This window comes from Mixophyes fleayi, chromosome 2, assembly GCF_038048845.1.
Source record: "Mixophyes fleayi isolate aMixFle1 chromosome 2, aMixFle1.hap1, whole genome shotgun sequence".
In the NCBI taxonomy this organism is placed as follows: Eukaryota; Metazoa; Chordata; class Amphibia; order Anura; family Limnodynastidae; genus Mixophyes; species Mixophyes fleayi.
In genome coordinates, this window is record NC_134403.1 from 371,222,079 (window position 1) to 371,240,235 (window position 18,157).

Below are 18,157 nucleotides of genomic sequence, written 5' to 3' on the forward strand. Positions count from 1 at the left end.
ATTACTGTAGGTGCTTGACAGAATCCACCTACGTCATGTCACACCCAGAGAGAATTTCAATTGGTTCTTAAACCAGTTAAAGATAAATTCTAAAACTATAGATAGACTAAAAAATTCCAGCAAAATTCTCGCCAGACTTGTATATGTCCGAGGTAGCTTGGACATGTTAAGCTTAAATAGCTACAATTTATAGTATTTTATATCCGTTTTCCATGTGAACTCCAAACTCGAATACTGTAATGTTCACATTTTGAATCCAAAAACATGAATCATAACATAAAATGTAGCCATTTAAACTAAAACAGCCTTCATTATGAGTACCACAGACCATCGAACCTCAACCTACCCATCACAAAAATCACGATTGTATATCAAACGAGTAGCTCCTGAAATCAGCCACATTCGATTGAATTTTTAGTTGGATCAAATAAATTTGAGCATCTCTAGACACTACTGTAAGAGGAGCTACATTCGCTTTTATGTATACGGTTAGTGGGAACATTTTTCCTAAGCCATGTTGACTTTTTGTTAGGAATGTGTCCTCCGCAAATTTCAGTTTTGTTCTGTTGTTTTATCCTCTTCTCCTCAGATATTGGTTATAATCGGCAACCAATCATTATGGCTCGACCTCATATGCTGGGTATACTGTAATCATAACATACTGATTGTAATCAATGCTCAATTAACAACAAGGCAACATAGACACCCTAGTGGTGAGCAGCAGATGTGGTAGGTGCACTCGCTATCCTCTCCATACTCACCAAGACACCAAGATCTGGGATCATGTTCCCCTGTTTTAAATGGTGTTGGTGGGAGTGTATGAGCTTTGGGTCCAGTAGTCCTGATGGCAATGCCTTGCTACACGGCTATTCTAGGAGTTAATCTCTGTCAGAATATCCCTAATTCATTATAAAGAGAGGTGCTGATAGCCCTGAGTGATTAGGAATCTCCATGTAATCATTAAGCCTTTCACATAAAGGATCCAGGAGGAAGAAGACACCATCGATGGAACTATTTAATACTTTTCCTCTTCACTCCCTGCAACATTTTTTTTGGACCCAAAATGAATGATCTTTGTTATGATTTCTTCCTATGTATCCCAAAATTAAACTTGGATCTCCAATGGTGCCTTCTAATTAACTCCATATTCATAAACATCTCTAAGGTCATTTCTAAGACCACTATGCTAAAGAGTGTGGAGCAAAATAATTCTTTAGCATGTGAACACCAAATACCATCTCCTGAGATCTCTATGTTGAATTTGGAGGTAGAGTTTGATACATTTTGCCCTCCAATTGTACGCATTAAAAGAGCACTTAGGTGTTCATATTGAGTTGCACGTACCTCAAGTTAGTGTTGGTCGTAAGTGCGAAAGCCGCATTACCCTATTTGTACATAATATAATAATGTAATGAATTCTCGCATTTTCCATGTAAAATTGAATGAAATACAAAAAACCTGCATTCAGCGTTTACCCCTTTAAAGATCCGTTGGAAATCTTCATATCTGCAGCAGTCCAAGCGCACCTGACAACTTGATATAATAGAGCCTCAAGTTGATATAATATAGCCGCAAAGTCAATGAGTGAACACTAATAAAGTTCTCTGCTGGAGGGTCGATACGCACGCAGCTATATAGTGCTACAAGTGTCACCATCATCCAGACAAACCTTCAGACCAGTCTCTGGTACCCACAAAAGTAATCTCCTAAGGAGCGTATCTGAGAATTTGTCTAAATTTAATTAGGTAATAATCTCCAAGAGTCTTACTACGCTGACATGATCCAACTGTATACTACTCACCCAACTCTCCCTCACCTCTCTTCCACCACCAATGGGTCTCAAGTCTAAGACAGGCACAAATCTAGATATGGAAGCATTTTTGGTGCGTATGTGCTGCATATAAATTGATGTACACCCAACTCTAAATCAGGTGAAACGTTTTCATGATTTGTTTGTAACATTTGTGAATTTGGCTACAAAAAAAAGGTAAAATTTATAGTCAACTGTAACACCAGCTTTGTGAATTTGACCTATAATTTTGTCCCTTCTGTAGATGTGAACTTGGCAATAATGACGAAATGAGTCCCTTTGTTTCATCACAGTCCCCAGATGCGCATTGATGTGATTTGTCAAATTATAGAATTATTATTATATCCATAAAAAGTTTACACGGATAGATATATAGAGATATCACCAAATGCAGAGTGATAAGATGTTTTTTTTTTAGAAACACATGAGTCATTAAGGAGAGTAAGGCAAAAAAAAGGAGTAACTTTGCTCTTGGACAAACCATGTTACAATGCAAGGGGTGCAAATGAGTTTATTATTTTGCATGTAAGCAAAATACTGGCTGCTTTTTATGTAGCACACAAGTACTTGATAGCTTTATTTTTACAATTAAATTCAAAGTAAATCTAGGACATGCCCTACATTAACTATAAATCTGCCTCCACATTTTAAATTTACCTTCCCCTCTAATGCAACATGGTTTTGCCCAGGTGCAAAGTTACTCCTTTTTTGTTCTTTGCTCTCCTTAATCACTCAGGCCTATAGAGAGCAGTTTGTGGCGGAAACAAACTGCATTTATATCCATTATGGTGGTTTCTAAAATTTCAGCTACGCGTTTTCATAAATGTACTATGTTGCGTGTCTAAAAGCGAACTCCACACAGATTTTGTATTCATGTCTCTCGATACATAATAAGAGGATTTGGAAGCCGTTATTAACCATTTCTGCTGCCTTCTGGTGGGAAATGATCCCATATTGAAGTTTTTACCTATTTGTGAGCTGAAGATTTCACCGGACATTTTTAGAGTGAATTAGAAAAGATAGAAGTCTGAACTTTGACATTCTCCCCCAATGCAATAGGCAGGAATCAGAACTATTGGGGTTATGTAAAACGGCTGCTACACTGTGTATTAGTGACTAGTAAAGTGGTAGTAAAAATAGAAGAATATTATAGTTTTAGTGCACTTGATGCCCTAAAACAAGCAAGCGATGGCTGTTCTCAATCGAGAAATGATCACAGTATTTTCCGTCCTTGTTTTCTGCTGTAAAGAAAGCTTATCGGTGCTGTATATATATATATGTAACATATCGCACAGGACACCACCAAGAACTGAAGAACAAACTATTTATTACCTCTGTGTGCACCAAAATCAGACCATACATTCTCAAAGCCCGCAGGCGACTGTAACCTCCATCCACAACACATGGAGCTAAATTCAGAAGTACAATAATAAAACATTGGCAGACATCTTTTTTTCCGGAGGTGTCGAAAAATCAGTACAGTGAGCAGGACAAGAAAGACACACAGAGGGCGGCCGGTTAAATACGCTAATTGGCACATCGCTTTATTTTGGAAAACAAACCGTAGGGCGGGCTAATTATGTTTGTTTGTTTTTTTTTATGAGTTCATTCCATCACATTGAAGAGAAACAAGAATTTTTTAATTTTTTTTTAAAAAAAAAACGGGTAAATGAACGAAACGAAACAAATAAGGTAAAAAGACGCCTTTTTTTTTTTTTTTTTTAAATTCACCGGATAGATCAGGGGAACCCATAGTATAACGGAACATCGCACACAGTGTAACAGAGAGAAAGAGAGAGAGAAGAGCACAGGAGCTGGAATTAAACTCGGATACAGTGCAAGAGAATCTCCAAAATGAACTGGATTGGACCATACTTGTAAACTTGCCATAACAACACCAAGAAAACACTTAAAATGTTTAAGCCACACTGTTGGACTGAAACTTTTTCCTGCCTTTTACATGTTCTGCCACACAGAGAAAGAGTAGGGGGAGTAGTGAGGTGGAGGATCCCACGTGAGGAGGAGGAGGAAGAAGAGGGGCAAGAGGACGGGGTCGGAGCCGGTAGGGTAGAACGATGGAGTCCAAGAGGAGAGTAAGAGGGGGGCGGACATTTCAATCTGTTCAGGCATTTTCTTGGTCAGCCTTGGTCTCGGAGCTGGCAGCCTCGTCTTGTTGGGCACTTTCACTAGGATTGCTTCCTTCTACGCCATCTGGAAAGTGAACAGAATAAAACAGTGGTCAGCAAAGTCCATATTTCTGAACGGCAGCAACATCCTATCCAAGCCATGATAACTACTAAATGACCAGCAAACATGTCTAAAGTAAACTCGTTAATCAGGGGTGGGAGGATAGACCACGTCAGTCGGCCTCCACTACAAATTTAGCTATGGTCTGTGCAATTCTGAGCATGCACCGGGTCAAGCACCTGTTTCGGCTTCGCTGCGCTTCTGTCGAGATGACCGAGGGTACAGGCAGTGGATTCAGCGACTACGCGCCCCCTCTCATCTCCAGCAGCTGCACCTCTGTAACAGAGGATGATCCAATGTACACGACTGACAAGGAACCATACAGACACACACAGAGTAGGGTCAATTTGTTAGCGGACAATTAACCTACCAGTATGTTTTTGGAGTGTGGGAGGAAACCGGATCACCCGGAGGAAACCCACGCAAACACGGGGAGAACATACAAACTCCTCACAGATAAGGCCATGGTTGGAAATTGAACTCATGACCCCAGTGCTGTGAGGCAGAAGTGCTAACCACTGAGCCACCGTGCTGTCTAATAATGATTACTCAGCCAATAGTTGTCTTTTATCGTATATATATATATATATATATATATATATATATATATATATATATATATCGCTAATATATACAGGGGAAGAATTTATCGAAACTGGTGCAGAGAAAAAGGGCACAGCATAGGAGCCAATCAGATTCTATTTGTCGTTTGCATAAATGTCTCCAACATTTGTTGTGTTTAGTTTATTCAAGTGATAAAAAAGACACCATGTAGTTTGCTGATACAGGGAGTAATATAGCCAGGACCGTCCCTTACTAGCATGGAACATAGACAATGTTACCCAAACAGTGATAGACAAAATATTAAGACAATTAAGTATATCAGATAGAAATAATACACATTGTAAAGAACATGTAAGGAAGTTATGAAATGTATGTAAAGTAGAGACATGTAGATTATAGAATACAAGAATAGGCCAACGATGAACGTTTAAGTGTAAGACGCTGTTACTGTAATTCAAACTATCCAGGGAAAATGATAAGAGAAAGCTGGAGAACCGTTTCAGAATTCTCCCTGAACGCAAAGTAAATTTATTTTCCCCCCTCCCCCGTACATGGTTTGTCCAGGTGCAAAACTGCCCCTTTTATCTTGGTTTGCGCCTAACTGTAAATGAGGGGCACAGTGAAATGTTGGGTAAAGAAACAATTCTATAATAATCCGCAGAAGCGGCGACATCTCAATGCTCCTCTGTACAAATGATTCTGCTTTGTCATTTCACAAATAAGATTAGAGCGCGTCTGGGGCGCAGATTACTTTAAGCCCATATAATCGTCCTGTAATTCGAACAACACTACACAGAGTTAAAAAAAACAACAGGACATGAATTCAATAAACGCAAGAGAGGAGGATATGTCCACAGAGGGAAATGGATGTGTTAGGACATCACTGTGTTACAATCATACAGTACATAAGTAAAATGTCTTTATTATTTTAATTTTATTTTTATTTTGAATGGGCAATTCAATAAAGCCAATCATATCGATTTTCATTCATGCCTGCAGTATCCTGACCGGAAATTTAATATAGGATTGGATAAAGGAGTCTGTTCGGGGATGTGGGGAGGAGGGGGGAGACAACACGGGCAGGGGGACGACAAGTTAGAGAGAGGGCGCAATATCGCATCTGAAAAGAAGTTCAGGATGGAGGAAGGAGCAGAATTAAAAACATAAAAGACATAAATCAATGGATCTGACAATGTAATTGTACAATTATGGAGTAATTCTCAATTTCCCATTTCTCCTGTATACATCAACAATGCCATAGTGCCCCTCGTATAGTACTTTCATCAATCTCACATTTAATCACAGTAGAAATAGCCTTGGGGGACATAGCATGGAGAAAAGGGAAAAGGCACGATATTAGGAAAGGGGCGTGGCTTATATTTTGCATGTGGGTGGGGCATAATTACAACCTGTTCCCAAGGTTTAAAGTCAATGTTTTGAAACCATTGGGGTAAATATATGAACATGCGGGTTCTTCAACACCCGCGTGTTCAGCGTGTTCGGCGATTAAATTTCAAGCGGCGCTGCATGTTCATACATTTACCCCTGGGTGTTAGTTGAGTTGACCAGTTTTTAATATCCTTTCTCTCTATGCAAAATATTACATGGTGTTACCATTTTTCAGGCACGTCAATCCCTGCCACAGAGGAGCTTACAATCTAATTTTTCTACCCTCAAACACACAAATTCATACACCAGGCGGTAGATTTACTAAAGCTTCTAAATAGGAAAAGTGGAGGGGTTGCCCAAAGCAACCAATCAGATTCTGGCTATCATTTATCTAGCATATTTTAGAAAGTGATAGCTAGAATCTGATTGGTTGCTATGGGCAACACCACCAGTTTTCCTTTTAAGAAGCTGTAGTAAATCTTCCACAAGGTCTATTTTAGGCAGAAGCCTATTAATCCACAAGTAAGTTTTAGACAAGAAAATCAACCCGCTCTGCACAGCTTTGTGGGAGATTTGGGAGGTATTCTATGTTCATGCTGCTCTGCATGGGAAGGTGCTAACGGGGCAGCTTCAAAAGCGCTAGGCACACCCCCGAGGTGCCGCCACACCCCCAGTGTGATGTGGTCACACCCCTGAGGTGCGGCCACAGCCCCAGTGTGGTTTGGTCACAACCCCGAGGTACGGCCACACCCACAGTGTGGTGTGGTCACACCCCTGAGGTGCGGCCACACCCGCAGTGTGGTGTGGTCACACCCCCAGTGTGGTGTGGTCATACCCTCATCCCGCTGCTGCCTACCCACATGTATTAGCAGAGCACAACCACAATACTAACCACTGTGCTTTTCCTTATACTGTCTGTATTCATTGTAATCAAGTGTGTTAGAAAAATAAAAGTGTTTCATACGGTAAAATAAACGTGCGTCTGTAGAGTGCGTCAGTAGCAGCAGCGATTTAAATGCATACTTTATCCGGTAATTATAATATGACATAAATTGTCTTTAAAAGTTGAACAAAGCTCAGCTAGAAACCACAATGACAGCCCTCCGAGGTTAATTAGCTTAATAGCTGGACAGGATTATTCATGCTATACAATAATAGACATAGACTTTCATCTAACAATGTAGATAACAACTCAGAAACCACTTAAAGTGTATATTATGTCACGGTCCTGACAAGCAGTTGAAGCATTACATGCATAATAACTTGTACATTAAACCATAGCTGCTGCCATAATCCAACAACTAAAAAAATCTTCTCTATACATCTATAACCCCCTCACCCCATTTTGCAAACCATTTTAATAGCATGATTTTTCCTTATATACTATCCAATTTCTGCACATAACATTTTGCAGGCCAGTTGTGCTTATAGTACATGGCTGGTAGCATTTTCCTAAAATACACAAATCCAACACATATTTCTCAACATTTTAAAATATTATCCAGGGACGCTTAGGGTCAGTAATATCTAGATGTACTACAAGCACCAGAATGGCCCGACAACCATTTTTAATTAAGACAGTTAGCAACAAAGAGGAGCAGAACCACTTTTGACAAGATTCAGTTACACATAAATTATTGCACAATATAGACTAGATAGTACATAAGGTCTGAACTCATATATATTACATATCCTCCCCCGATTCTCACAGCTTAGGCGATACAGTCAGGATTTAAGGAGTCTTCCCGATTCCAATATAACACGGAACCCCTCCATCTAGCATGACCAGGCCCCCTTCTTGTCTCCCGAATTTTCAATAACTGATATTGGAGGTATGATACTGCACAATTGACATGCACATTGTTATGTACTTATACATATACAATGCCTACGCTGTGCATATATTAAAAGTATTGTTAAACGTAAGGGTGGAATTCACCCATGACTAGTACACGGACCAACAGGAAGAATTGAGTGCTGCATTGGTAATAACTCTTGTATGAAGCGCAGCAATTGGAGTACCCACATTTTTATTCCATCACGACGGAGCGCAATAAGATGACTCACAGACATATTCTAGGCTCAGGCAATGATCAGATTGTCTGTGGGCAGTATCGTCTGATATGACCGTAGTAGAAAAGAGACATGTAAGGTAACGTAAGATAATTAGACAGACTTTCGTGTCTAGTCTAATTGGTTTATATTTTTTTCCAGTTGACGAGTTAAAAATACTTTTTATTCCACTTGTTCGTCAGAGCCTTTCACCCTGGGACAGAAATACCACTGTTGTGTGAACAGTACCCAGGGCTGCGAGTGTGAAGGGCATGACGCCAAGAGGGACCCGCAGAGCTCATTGTCTAGACGACAGATGCATGGTTGCCGTGGAAACCTGCCACCTCCACTGGTGGACTAGATTCATCTCCCCGAGAGGACAGAGAAAGCTCCGTGCTCCTGTGTCGCTGCTCTGCTCCCTTCCTGCTCTTTCCACAGGGTCTCTTACAACATATTCCTTATAATATACTTGTATTAATAGCAAAACATTTAGCTGTTACTGCTCTCTCCTTTAAAGTCTACCTGTCACCCGCAAGGCTGCCATTTTGTTGAAGCCTATTTACATCATGCTGCATACATCTAAAAAACATTTCCACTATACGTACATACTATATCTCACACAAGACACTGCAAAAACTGTACTGCATGCACTCATCAACTCCCGAATCGACTATTGGAAATCCCTCCTTACTGGTCTTCCCAAAATCACACTCAACCCCCCACAATCTATTTTGCACGCAGCGGCTAGATTGATTTTCCTTGCAAATCGTACTAATCTGCTCTGTCAGTCTCTACATTGTTTTTCAATGAATCCAATCTAAAATACATCTACTAACCTACAAGGCCATCAACAAATTTGCACCGACATCTCTTCACTTGTCTCAAAATATCTCCCAACTCGACACCTCCGTTCTGCACAAGATCTGCGTCTCTCATCCACTCTCATCACATCCTCCCATGCTCGGTTACAGGACCTTTTTTGGGTTGCACCCACTTTGTGGAATTCCTCCCTAGCACAGTAAGATTTTCCTCTGGTTTTCAAACCTTCAAGTGTTCTCTGAAAACCCACCTCTTCAGGCAAGCTTATAATATTCCTCTACCCCCCTCTTAACCTCCCTAGGTTACCCATTTACCACCCTCTACACGGCTAACACAAGACAACAACCCTCTGAACTTCATAGTTGTGTGAGTAAGGCGAAGGTGCATGTTAACCCTTTCCACTTCCACGCCAGTATGGGCCAAGAAAGCTGTGTATCGCTCCGCGACCTTTGGCGAGATTTTCGTTGATAAATTGTGACCATAAGAGATTTTTTTATCGCCGCTTGAGGCATGAGGCACTTGGTCCCTAGTGAACTGATAGCCCTTAGTGGCCGACTAGAGATGAGAGAGAATATCAAAACTGTTCCGCTGAATATTCGCTTCATTTGCAAAATGATGCATGTTTCGTCAACGAAATTTAACCTTAAGTGTTCCCATTGCCAGCTTCCACACCTTATGGCAGAATGAACTGACTCACGTTCCGTGGAGCTGTGAGGTAAAACCGAAACTGGAAGATTAAATCACCAGAACGTTGCACCAAAATTATACTGTGATTTCCCTCCTCTCCATTGTGGGGATAATCTCCATGGGCACTAATGTCTGAGACAATACATCTAAGAATGATACGGATGGTACAGTACAGTCCGCTTCACCCTCAATAAGTCCACGGACTGATATATTTTATAAACTTAGTTTGTTTGAGTTTTCTTTGGGACTCAGAGTCTGGCTCTCTGACAGGTTTTATAAAAAACTACGTCCCATGAAAGTCTTTAAGCAGTGCAGAAATATACTTAGGGGGTCAGACTAGATGAAAGGTTTCTAACCCAAGCAATGTGCAATAGTTAATTTCACCAGGAGATGCCCTAAAACCCAAGAGTCTAATCTTATAAAATAATGGGCTGTATGACTGGGGAGATGGGAGAAGGCTGCAGACAGACAGCCAAGTACAGTTGCCATTGTTTCTGGTTGCAACCCTACAAGAAAGGATTATTAGACGGAGGGGACTAGAGGGATGGGATGTGCATTATATGGAGGAGCTGCTAGTTGTTACTATCTTCTGATCTAGATATCAGGGAGAATACAAAATACATCCAAGCAAGCATAAAACATCAAACTTCGTAACATAGAATGGCTCAATATTCCGCTGCTTTCCCTGATTATAAAACATTGATGATAAAACTGCTTTCACTGATTATAAAACTGCTTTCCCTGATTACAAAACACTGATGATAAAACTGATTATAAAACACTTATAACAAAACTGCTTTCCCTGATGATCAAACTGCTTTCCCTTTTTATAAAACACTTATGACAAAACTGCTTTCACTGGTTATAAAACTGCTTTCACTGATGATAAAACTGCTTTCCCTAATATTAAAACACTTATGACAAAACTGCTTTCACTGATGATAAAACTGCTTTCCCTGATTATAAAACACTTATGATAAAACTGCTTTCACTTATAATAAAACTACTTTCACTGATGATAAAACTGCTTTCCCTGATAATAAAACACTTATGATAAAACTGCTTTCACTGATGATAAAACTGCTTTCCCTGATTATAAAACACTTATGATAAAACTGCTTTCACTTATAATAAAACTACTTTCACTGATGATAAAACTGCTTTCCCTGATTATAAAACACTTATGACAAAACTGCTTTCACTGGTTATAAAACTGCTTTCACTGATGATAATACTGCTTTCCCTGATATTAAAACACTTATGACAAAACTGCTTTCACTGATGATAAAACTGCTTTCCCTGATTATAAAACACTTATGATAAAACTGCTTTCACTTATAATAAAACTACTTTCACTGATGATAAAACTGCTTTCCCTGATTATAAAACACTTATGACAAAACTGCTTTCACTGGTTATAAAACTGCTTTCACTGATGATAATACTGCTTTCCCTGATAATAAAACACTTATGACAAAATTGCTTTCACTGTTTATAAAGCTGCATTCCCTGATGATAAAACACTTATGACAAAACTGATGATAAAACTGCTTTCTCTGATTATTAAACACTTATGGTAAAACTGCTTTCCCTGATGATAAAACTGCTTTCCCTGATTATAAAACACTTACGATAAAACTGCTTTCACTGATGATAAAACTGCTTTCCCTGATGATAAAACTGCTTTCCCTGATTATAAAACACTTATGACAAAACTGCTTTCACTGATTACAAAACTGCTTTCACTGATTATAAAACACTTATAACAAAACTGCTTTCCCTGATGATCAAACTGCTTTCCCTGTTTATAAAACACTTATGACAAAACCGCTTTCACTGGTTATAAAACTGCTTTCACTGATGATAAAACTGCTTTCCCTGATATTAAAACACTTATGACAAAACTGCTTTCACTGATGATAAAACTGCTTTCCCTGATTATAAAACACTTATGATAAAACTGCTTTCACTTATAATAAAACTACTTTCACTGATGATAAAACTGCTTTCCCTGATTATAAAACACTTATGACAAAACTGCTTTCACTGGTTATAAAACTGCTTTCACTGATGATAATACTGCTTTCCCTGATAATAAAACACTTATGACAAAATTGCTTTCACTGTTTATAAAGCTGCATTCCCTGATGATAAAACACTTATGACAAAACTGATGATAAAACTGCTTTCTCTGATTATTAAACACTTATGGTAAAACTGCTTTCCCTGATGATAAAACTGCTTTCCCTGATTATAAAACACTTACGATAAAACTGCTTTCACTGATGATAAAACTGCTTTCCCTGATGATAAAACTGCTTTCCCTGATTATAAAACACTTATGACAAAACTGCTTTCACTGATTACAAAACTGCTTTCACTGATTATAAAACACTTATAACAAAACTGCTTTCCCTGATGATCAAACTGCTTTCCCTGTTTATAAAACACTTATGACAAAACCGCTTTCACTGGTTATAAAACTGCTTTCACTGATGATAAAACTGCTTTCCCTGATATTAAAACACTTATGAAAAACTGCTTTCACTGATGATAAAACTGCTTTCCCTCATTATAAAACACTTATGATAAAACTGCTTTCACTTATAATAAAACTACTTTCACTGATGATAAAACTGCTTTCCCTGATATTAAAACACTTATGACAAAATTGCTTTCACTGATTATAAAGCTGCATTCCCTGATGATAAAACACTTATGACAAAACTGATGATAAAACTGCTTTCTCTGATTATTAAACACTTATGGTAAAACTGCTTTCCCTGATTATAAAACACTTATGATAAAACTGCTTTCCCTGATGATAAAACTGCTTTCCCTGATGATAAAACTGCTTTCACTGATTATTAAACACTTATGGTAAAACTGCTTTCACTGATTACAAAACTGCTTTCCCTGATTATAAAACACTTATGACAAAACTGCTTTCACTGATGATAAAACACTGATGATAAAACTGCTTTCACTGATGATAAAACTGCTTTCCCTAATAATAAAACACTTATGACAAAACTGCTTTCACTGATGATGAAACTGCTTTCCCTGATTATAAAACACTGATGATAAAACTGCTTTTCCTGATGATAAAACTGCTTTCCCTGATTATAAAACACCTATGACAAAACTGCTTTCACTGATGATAAAACTGCTTTCCCTGATTATAAAACACTGATGATAAAACTGCTTTCACTGATGATAAAACTGCTTTTCCTGATGATAAAACTGCTTTCCCTGATTATAAAACACTTATGACAAAACTGCTTTCACTGATGATAAAACTGCTTTAACTGATGATAAAACTGCTTTCCCTGATTATAAAACACTGATGATAAAACTGCTTTCACTGATGATAAAACTGCTTTCCCTGATAATAAAACACTTATGACAAAACTGCTTTCACTGATGATAAAACTGCTTTCCCTGATAATAAAACACTTATGACAAAACTGCTTTCACTGATAATAAAACTTAATTTCCCTGATTATAAAACTGCTTTTCCTGATGATAAAACTGCTTTCCCTGATTATAAAACACTTATGACAAAACTGCTTTCACTGGTTATAAAACTGCTTTCACTGATGATAAAACTGCTTTCCCTGATAATAAAACACTTATGACAAAACTGCTTTCACTGATGATAAAACTGCTTTCCCTGATAATAAAACACTGATGATAAAACTGCTTTCACTGATGATAAAACTGCTTTCCCTGATAATAAAACACTTATGAGAAAACTGCTTTCACTGATGATAAAACTTCTTTCCCTGATGATAAAACACTTATGACAAAACTGCTTTCACTGATTACAAAACTGCTTTCACTGATTATAAAACACTTATAACCAAACTGCTTTCACTGATGATAAAACTGCTTTCCCTGATTATAAAACACATATGATAAAACTGCTTTCCCTGATGATTAAACTGCTTTCCCTGATTATAAAACACCTATGACAAAACTGCTTTCACTGATTAGAAAACTGCTTTCACTGATTATAAAACACTTATAACAAAACTGTTTTCCCTGATTATAAAATACTTATGATAAAACTGCTTCTTAGGTCTCCCCTATTGTCAGCATTGGTAGATTCAGTGTAATCTGCATCTAACTGAAACTGACATCCCAACCACTGTTACATTTAGGTTACACTGCATCTATCAGTGCTGATATCCAGGACTCACAGATGACAACTTAGACTCACCTGGCTTGGGGTTGTAATGAGAAACCCTGACCCTAGGTGGCGCTGCTTTATACACTACATACAACAAAAGAAATGGAATCATAATGGAAATATGTTGCGGCATGCAGGAATATGCCAGCACACAGCAGCATGCACTGAACAACTTCTAATAGGTTATCTCGTTAGCCAGATTCCTCCCGACACAGTATATTAGGATAATGAAGATAGTACAGTTTACCTGCCTCTATTATTTAGGGTTAGTTACATTTTAAGTAACAGAATGTAAAGGTGTTTTTTACACCATCAGTTACTTAATTTAGCCTTAATCTAATTTAGTTGGAAAAAAAAGTGAAAATGCTGGTAGAGCAATGATTTCTGGGAAAAACTGGATATGGAGCTATGGACCTTATGTTAACGCATTTGCTGGAGGCAATGAAATCATTCTTAAATAGGGTGTCCGGGAATTGGTCAATAATTGCTGGAGTGTTGTGGTCATAATTAAATAGTGCTGAACTGAATAACGACCTAACACACAAAGCGGTTAAGGAGTTAAACGGCTGCCAGTGATGGGGATTGATTGATGAACCGCTGTCAATAATCGGGATGTGTTAATTACAGTAAGAGGATAATGGTCTGAGGAGCAGTAATGAGCTCAGCCACCTATCATAAAGGTTGTGTAACTGCTGAGGTCTACGGTCTGTCAATACATTACCAACTACTAAATCTAAGAGGACAGAGTCACAGGATACACTGTAACTACATGACACGTCATCACAATATCCCATGTCATATTATCTGACATTCCTCGGCACATTATCATAAATTGCAAAAGATTTTTATTTTCTATTAACGGGAGTTGATCATATCACGTTAATAAGCGTTGTTTACCCGAGGTGAAGGTATGCTACAGCTTGGGATCAATGCATAGTGGCTGCAAACCAGTTCTACTGTATAGCCTCCAGCTCCTGTGCTCCCCCCGGACTGCTAAACTTACTGACCCTTTAAATCCTATTACTTCTCACTACCCCCTCCCTCTAGAATGTAAGCTCTAACGGGCAGGGTCCTCCGCCCAATGTCTCCCCTGTGTCCAGTCTGTCTTCCTTGTCTGTCCTTGTCATGTCTGATGCAGAATTGTTTCTGTATGTCATGTGGTTTGTTCTGTTCATTACATCCATGTCTGTATTATTCTGCTCTGTAGCCATGTACTTGTTATGTGTATGTTATTTTACTGTCTTCATGTATGTCATATTTGTACTACTAGGAGCTACTGAATATATGCCACCATACAAAGAAATATTAATAACAATAATATAATAATAATAATAATAATAATAATAATAATAATAATAATAATAATAATAATAATAATAACAGGGATACCCAATTTGGAAAGTGATAAAAGAGTAAAACATGGTTTTATAGTCTTTCTCTATTCTTTTCAGGCAGAATCATTCCTTACTTTATTTAATATGTAAAAAATGAGTATAATACATGCGTTTTATACAAGAGATGGTCTAGTATGACAACAACTAAATCAAACCCACATTTACCCCGTTAGCATTAGAATAAACAAATGTAGCAATATAACAAATAGAAGAATAGGGACAACGCTAAAGACACATTAAGGCAAAATCTCCATTCCTCCACCAGTATACAATGTACAATACACAGAGCCACATCCATATTTGACAACCTTTGAAAAGTGAATTTCGAGGTGGGGCGCGGTCAAACGCTCGATTTTGGCCCCACCCCGCGACAGAATGCTGTTTTTGTCGTAGGGGCGGGACCAAAATTACACTATTCACCGCAAATCGCGTCATTTTGATGAGCAGGTTGCAGTATGCGGGATACTTTCCTGATCTCCTGGGAGTCCGGGAGTCTCCCGTACATTCCGGGAGAGTTTGCAAGTATGGTCACATCTTATGATTAATATACAGAGCCCCTTCTGGTGGTAAATATATAACATAATATAATATAATATCATATAATTCCAGCAGTAGTAACATGCTTATTAATCATACTTGCCAACCTTATGCTGGCCGGGTCCGGGAGATCCTGGGGGGCAGGAGGGGTGTATGGGCAGAGGGGGCGGGGCTTCACGAATCGCATCATTTTGCCCCGCCCTCGGTGACGTAATGCCTGTTTTGGGTCGTTTTAGTGTAAAAAGACCCCAAACAAGCATTACATTACTGGGGGCGGGGGCAAAATGTTGTGAATCTCGAAGCCACGCCCCCTCCGCCTGTACATTCTGGCTCTAATTTTATTGAAGTGGGCAGATGGGCCAGATGCGGGAGAATCACCAGCTCTCCCGGGAGTCCGTGAGACAAACCCGAATTATGGGAGTCTCCCGGACATTCTGGGAGAGTTGGAAAGTATGTTATTAATGTATCTATCAGTAGTACCAATAAGACCAGTTAAATGCCCAATACATGTCACTTTGAGTTTCTTCATAGACAGCTGCCATGTACCTAGTGCCAGCTCCCATTCCTATGTACACTCCCTGAGCCCAGTTCCAGTTAGTCTATGCTCCTAGAACAGGCTTAGCTAACCTGTGGCACTCCAGGTGTTGTGAAACTACAAGCCCCAGCATGCTTTGCCAATATATAGCAGCTTATTGCTGGAAGGGTATGCTGGGACTTGTAGTTTCACAAACACCTGGAGTGCCACAGGGTAGCCAAGCCTGCACTAGAACTTCTTACTCATAGCTCCACTACATCCCGTTGATCGCCTTGTTCTACCTGACGCCGTCGATGTTGTTAGTCGTTGTCATGGTAACCATTATGGAACAGCCGGAGAGTGATTAACAGTACAGGCTGCTTCCTATAGGTTAATATGATAGACAGCAAACCATGGACTGATCACCAGAGGGAAGCAAGAGGCCATGAGAGGTTGTCTATGGAGCCTGGCCATCAGAGATAACCTAGCTGGACCCTGCTCTGGTCACTCAAAAATAGGACCTAGCCAAGGCTTACCCTAACTCTAGCCCATACTTGCCAACTTATCCTCGTTGGCTTCAGGGAGATTCCGGGGGAGGTGGCGTGCGGGGGCGGGGCTTGACGAATCAAATCATTTTGGGAGGTCTCCCAGAAATGCGGGCATCTCCCGGACATTCCGGGAGAGTAGGCAACCATGTGTTAAAGAAAAGCAGCTAATGAATCTCTAGAGACTGAAGTGTCTTTTACATTTCTGTCTCCATTACTGAAGTCATGTTGTCTTACCTGTCAGTCTTTGATTAAATCTTGGTCTCCATGAAAATGGCCACCTCCATAGGTATCAATACATGGACATAGGACACAATTTCTGAACTGTGTCATCATGCCACAGATGGCGAAGCCAACCACGTCTTGTACTGACTCAGCATCAGGGAGAATGCCAGACTCTTCAGGGAGTGAGGGAGATCACCCCTATTTCAGGGAGTCTCCCTGACATTCAGGGGGAGTTGGCCAGTATGCCATATTCATAACTTTGCAACATTTTTGTGAGAAATTTGAAAGGGGGGGGACATTAGATGGAACCCCCCAGATGCATTTCAATATTTATTTTGATTGTACTCAGCAGCAGAGGGGTGTATCTGCCAGGTCCCCCAACCAATCTCCATAAATATTGGGATGCAGCCAGGGCCTTCCTCCCCCTTTAGTGTAAAACACAGGACTTACATTCTCCTTAATGAGAGACATAAAACCTAATTACGCTACTGGGAGATATTCAGACCGGCCGCTACTGCTGAGTCACAGATCTAAAAATATCACAAATCGCTCTTTTATTTTATGCTGGAATCGCACATTCTTAAACTTCCTTTTTCTCTTCTTTATGCTTCAACGTCTCTCTCTAAAACGCAGCCGTCTAATGAAACAAAAAGACTATGAAAAGTACATTGGCTGCACAATGGAAGCGTGCGAATTTCTCTTGTAAAAATAACTGTAATTACTCATTCTGTCACTAATTAATGACTCCCTTCTGCTTTATCAACTCAGCCTGGCTATATTCAGTTACATATTTTTTCTATTGACGAAAATAGTCCAGAATTGCGGTAAATGCTGTTTTTAGTCCAAACTACTTTGAGCAATTAAAAGTAAATTACAATCATTTTCTATGGGGAAAAAAAAAATAGTAGGATTGCAAAGTCCTGAAAGTAGATATTTACAGGAACTAAATGTGCTTTAGTTTGTCTTTAAGAACCTCATAATTCCTGTTTTTTAGGATTGTTCCTTTATGTGCAGCAGATTATTTTTTCACTAAGCTCTTTGGAGATCTGCAGAGCATTGTGTGACATATAGTGATTATCATTCTGTCTGACATCACAAACTTCTCTCATTAGTTTGACAGAAAACTCACATCACTATTCTATGCTGTCAGAGGCGTTACAATTGGCTGATTTCCTTTCCCTA

At 39.1% G+C, this 18,157-nt stretch overlaps 1 protein-coding gene across 1 annotated transcript in view; it reads right to left on the minus strand.

Moving 5' to 3' along the window:
- Positions 1 to 3,117: 3,117 nt before the first annotated feature.
- The window catches only part of GAP43 (growth associated protein 43), a 41,875-nt gene continuing 26,835 nt past the window's right edge, over positions 3,118 to 18,157 (minus strand). Inside the window, exon 3 of the mRNA XM_075197391.1 lies at positions 3,118 to 4,021. Within this exon, the coding sequence (XP_075053492.1) occupies positions 3,933 to 4,021 (89 nt within the window). The 3' untranslated portion in view covers positions 3,118 to 3,932. The remainder of the gene's footprint in view (positions 4,022 to 18,157) is intronic.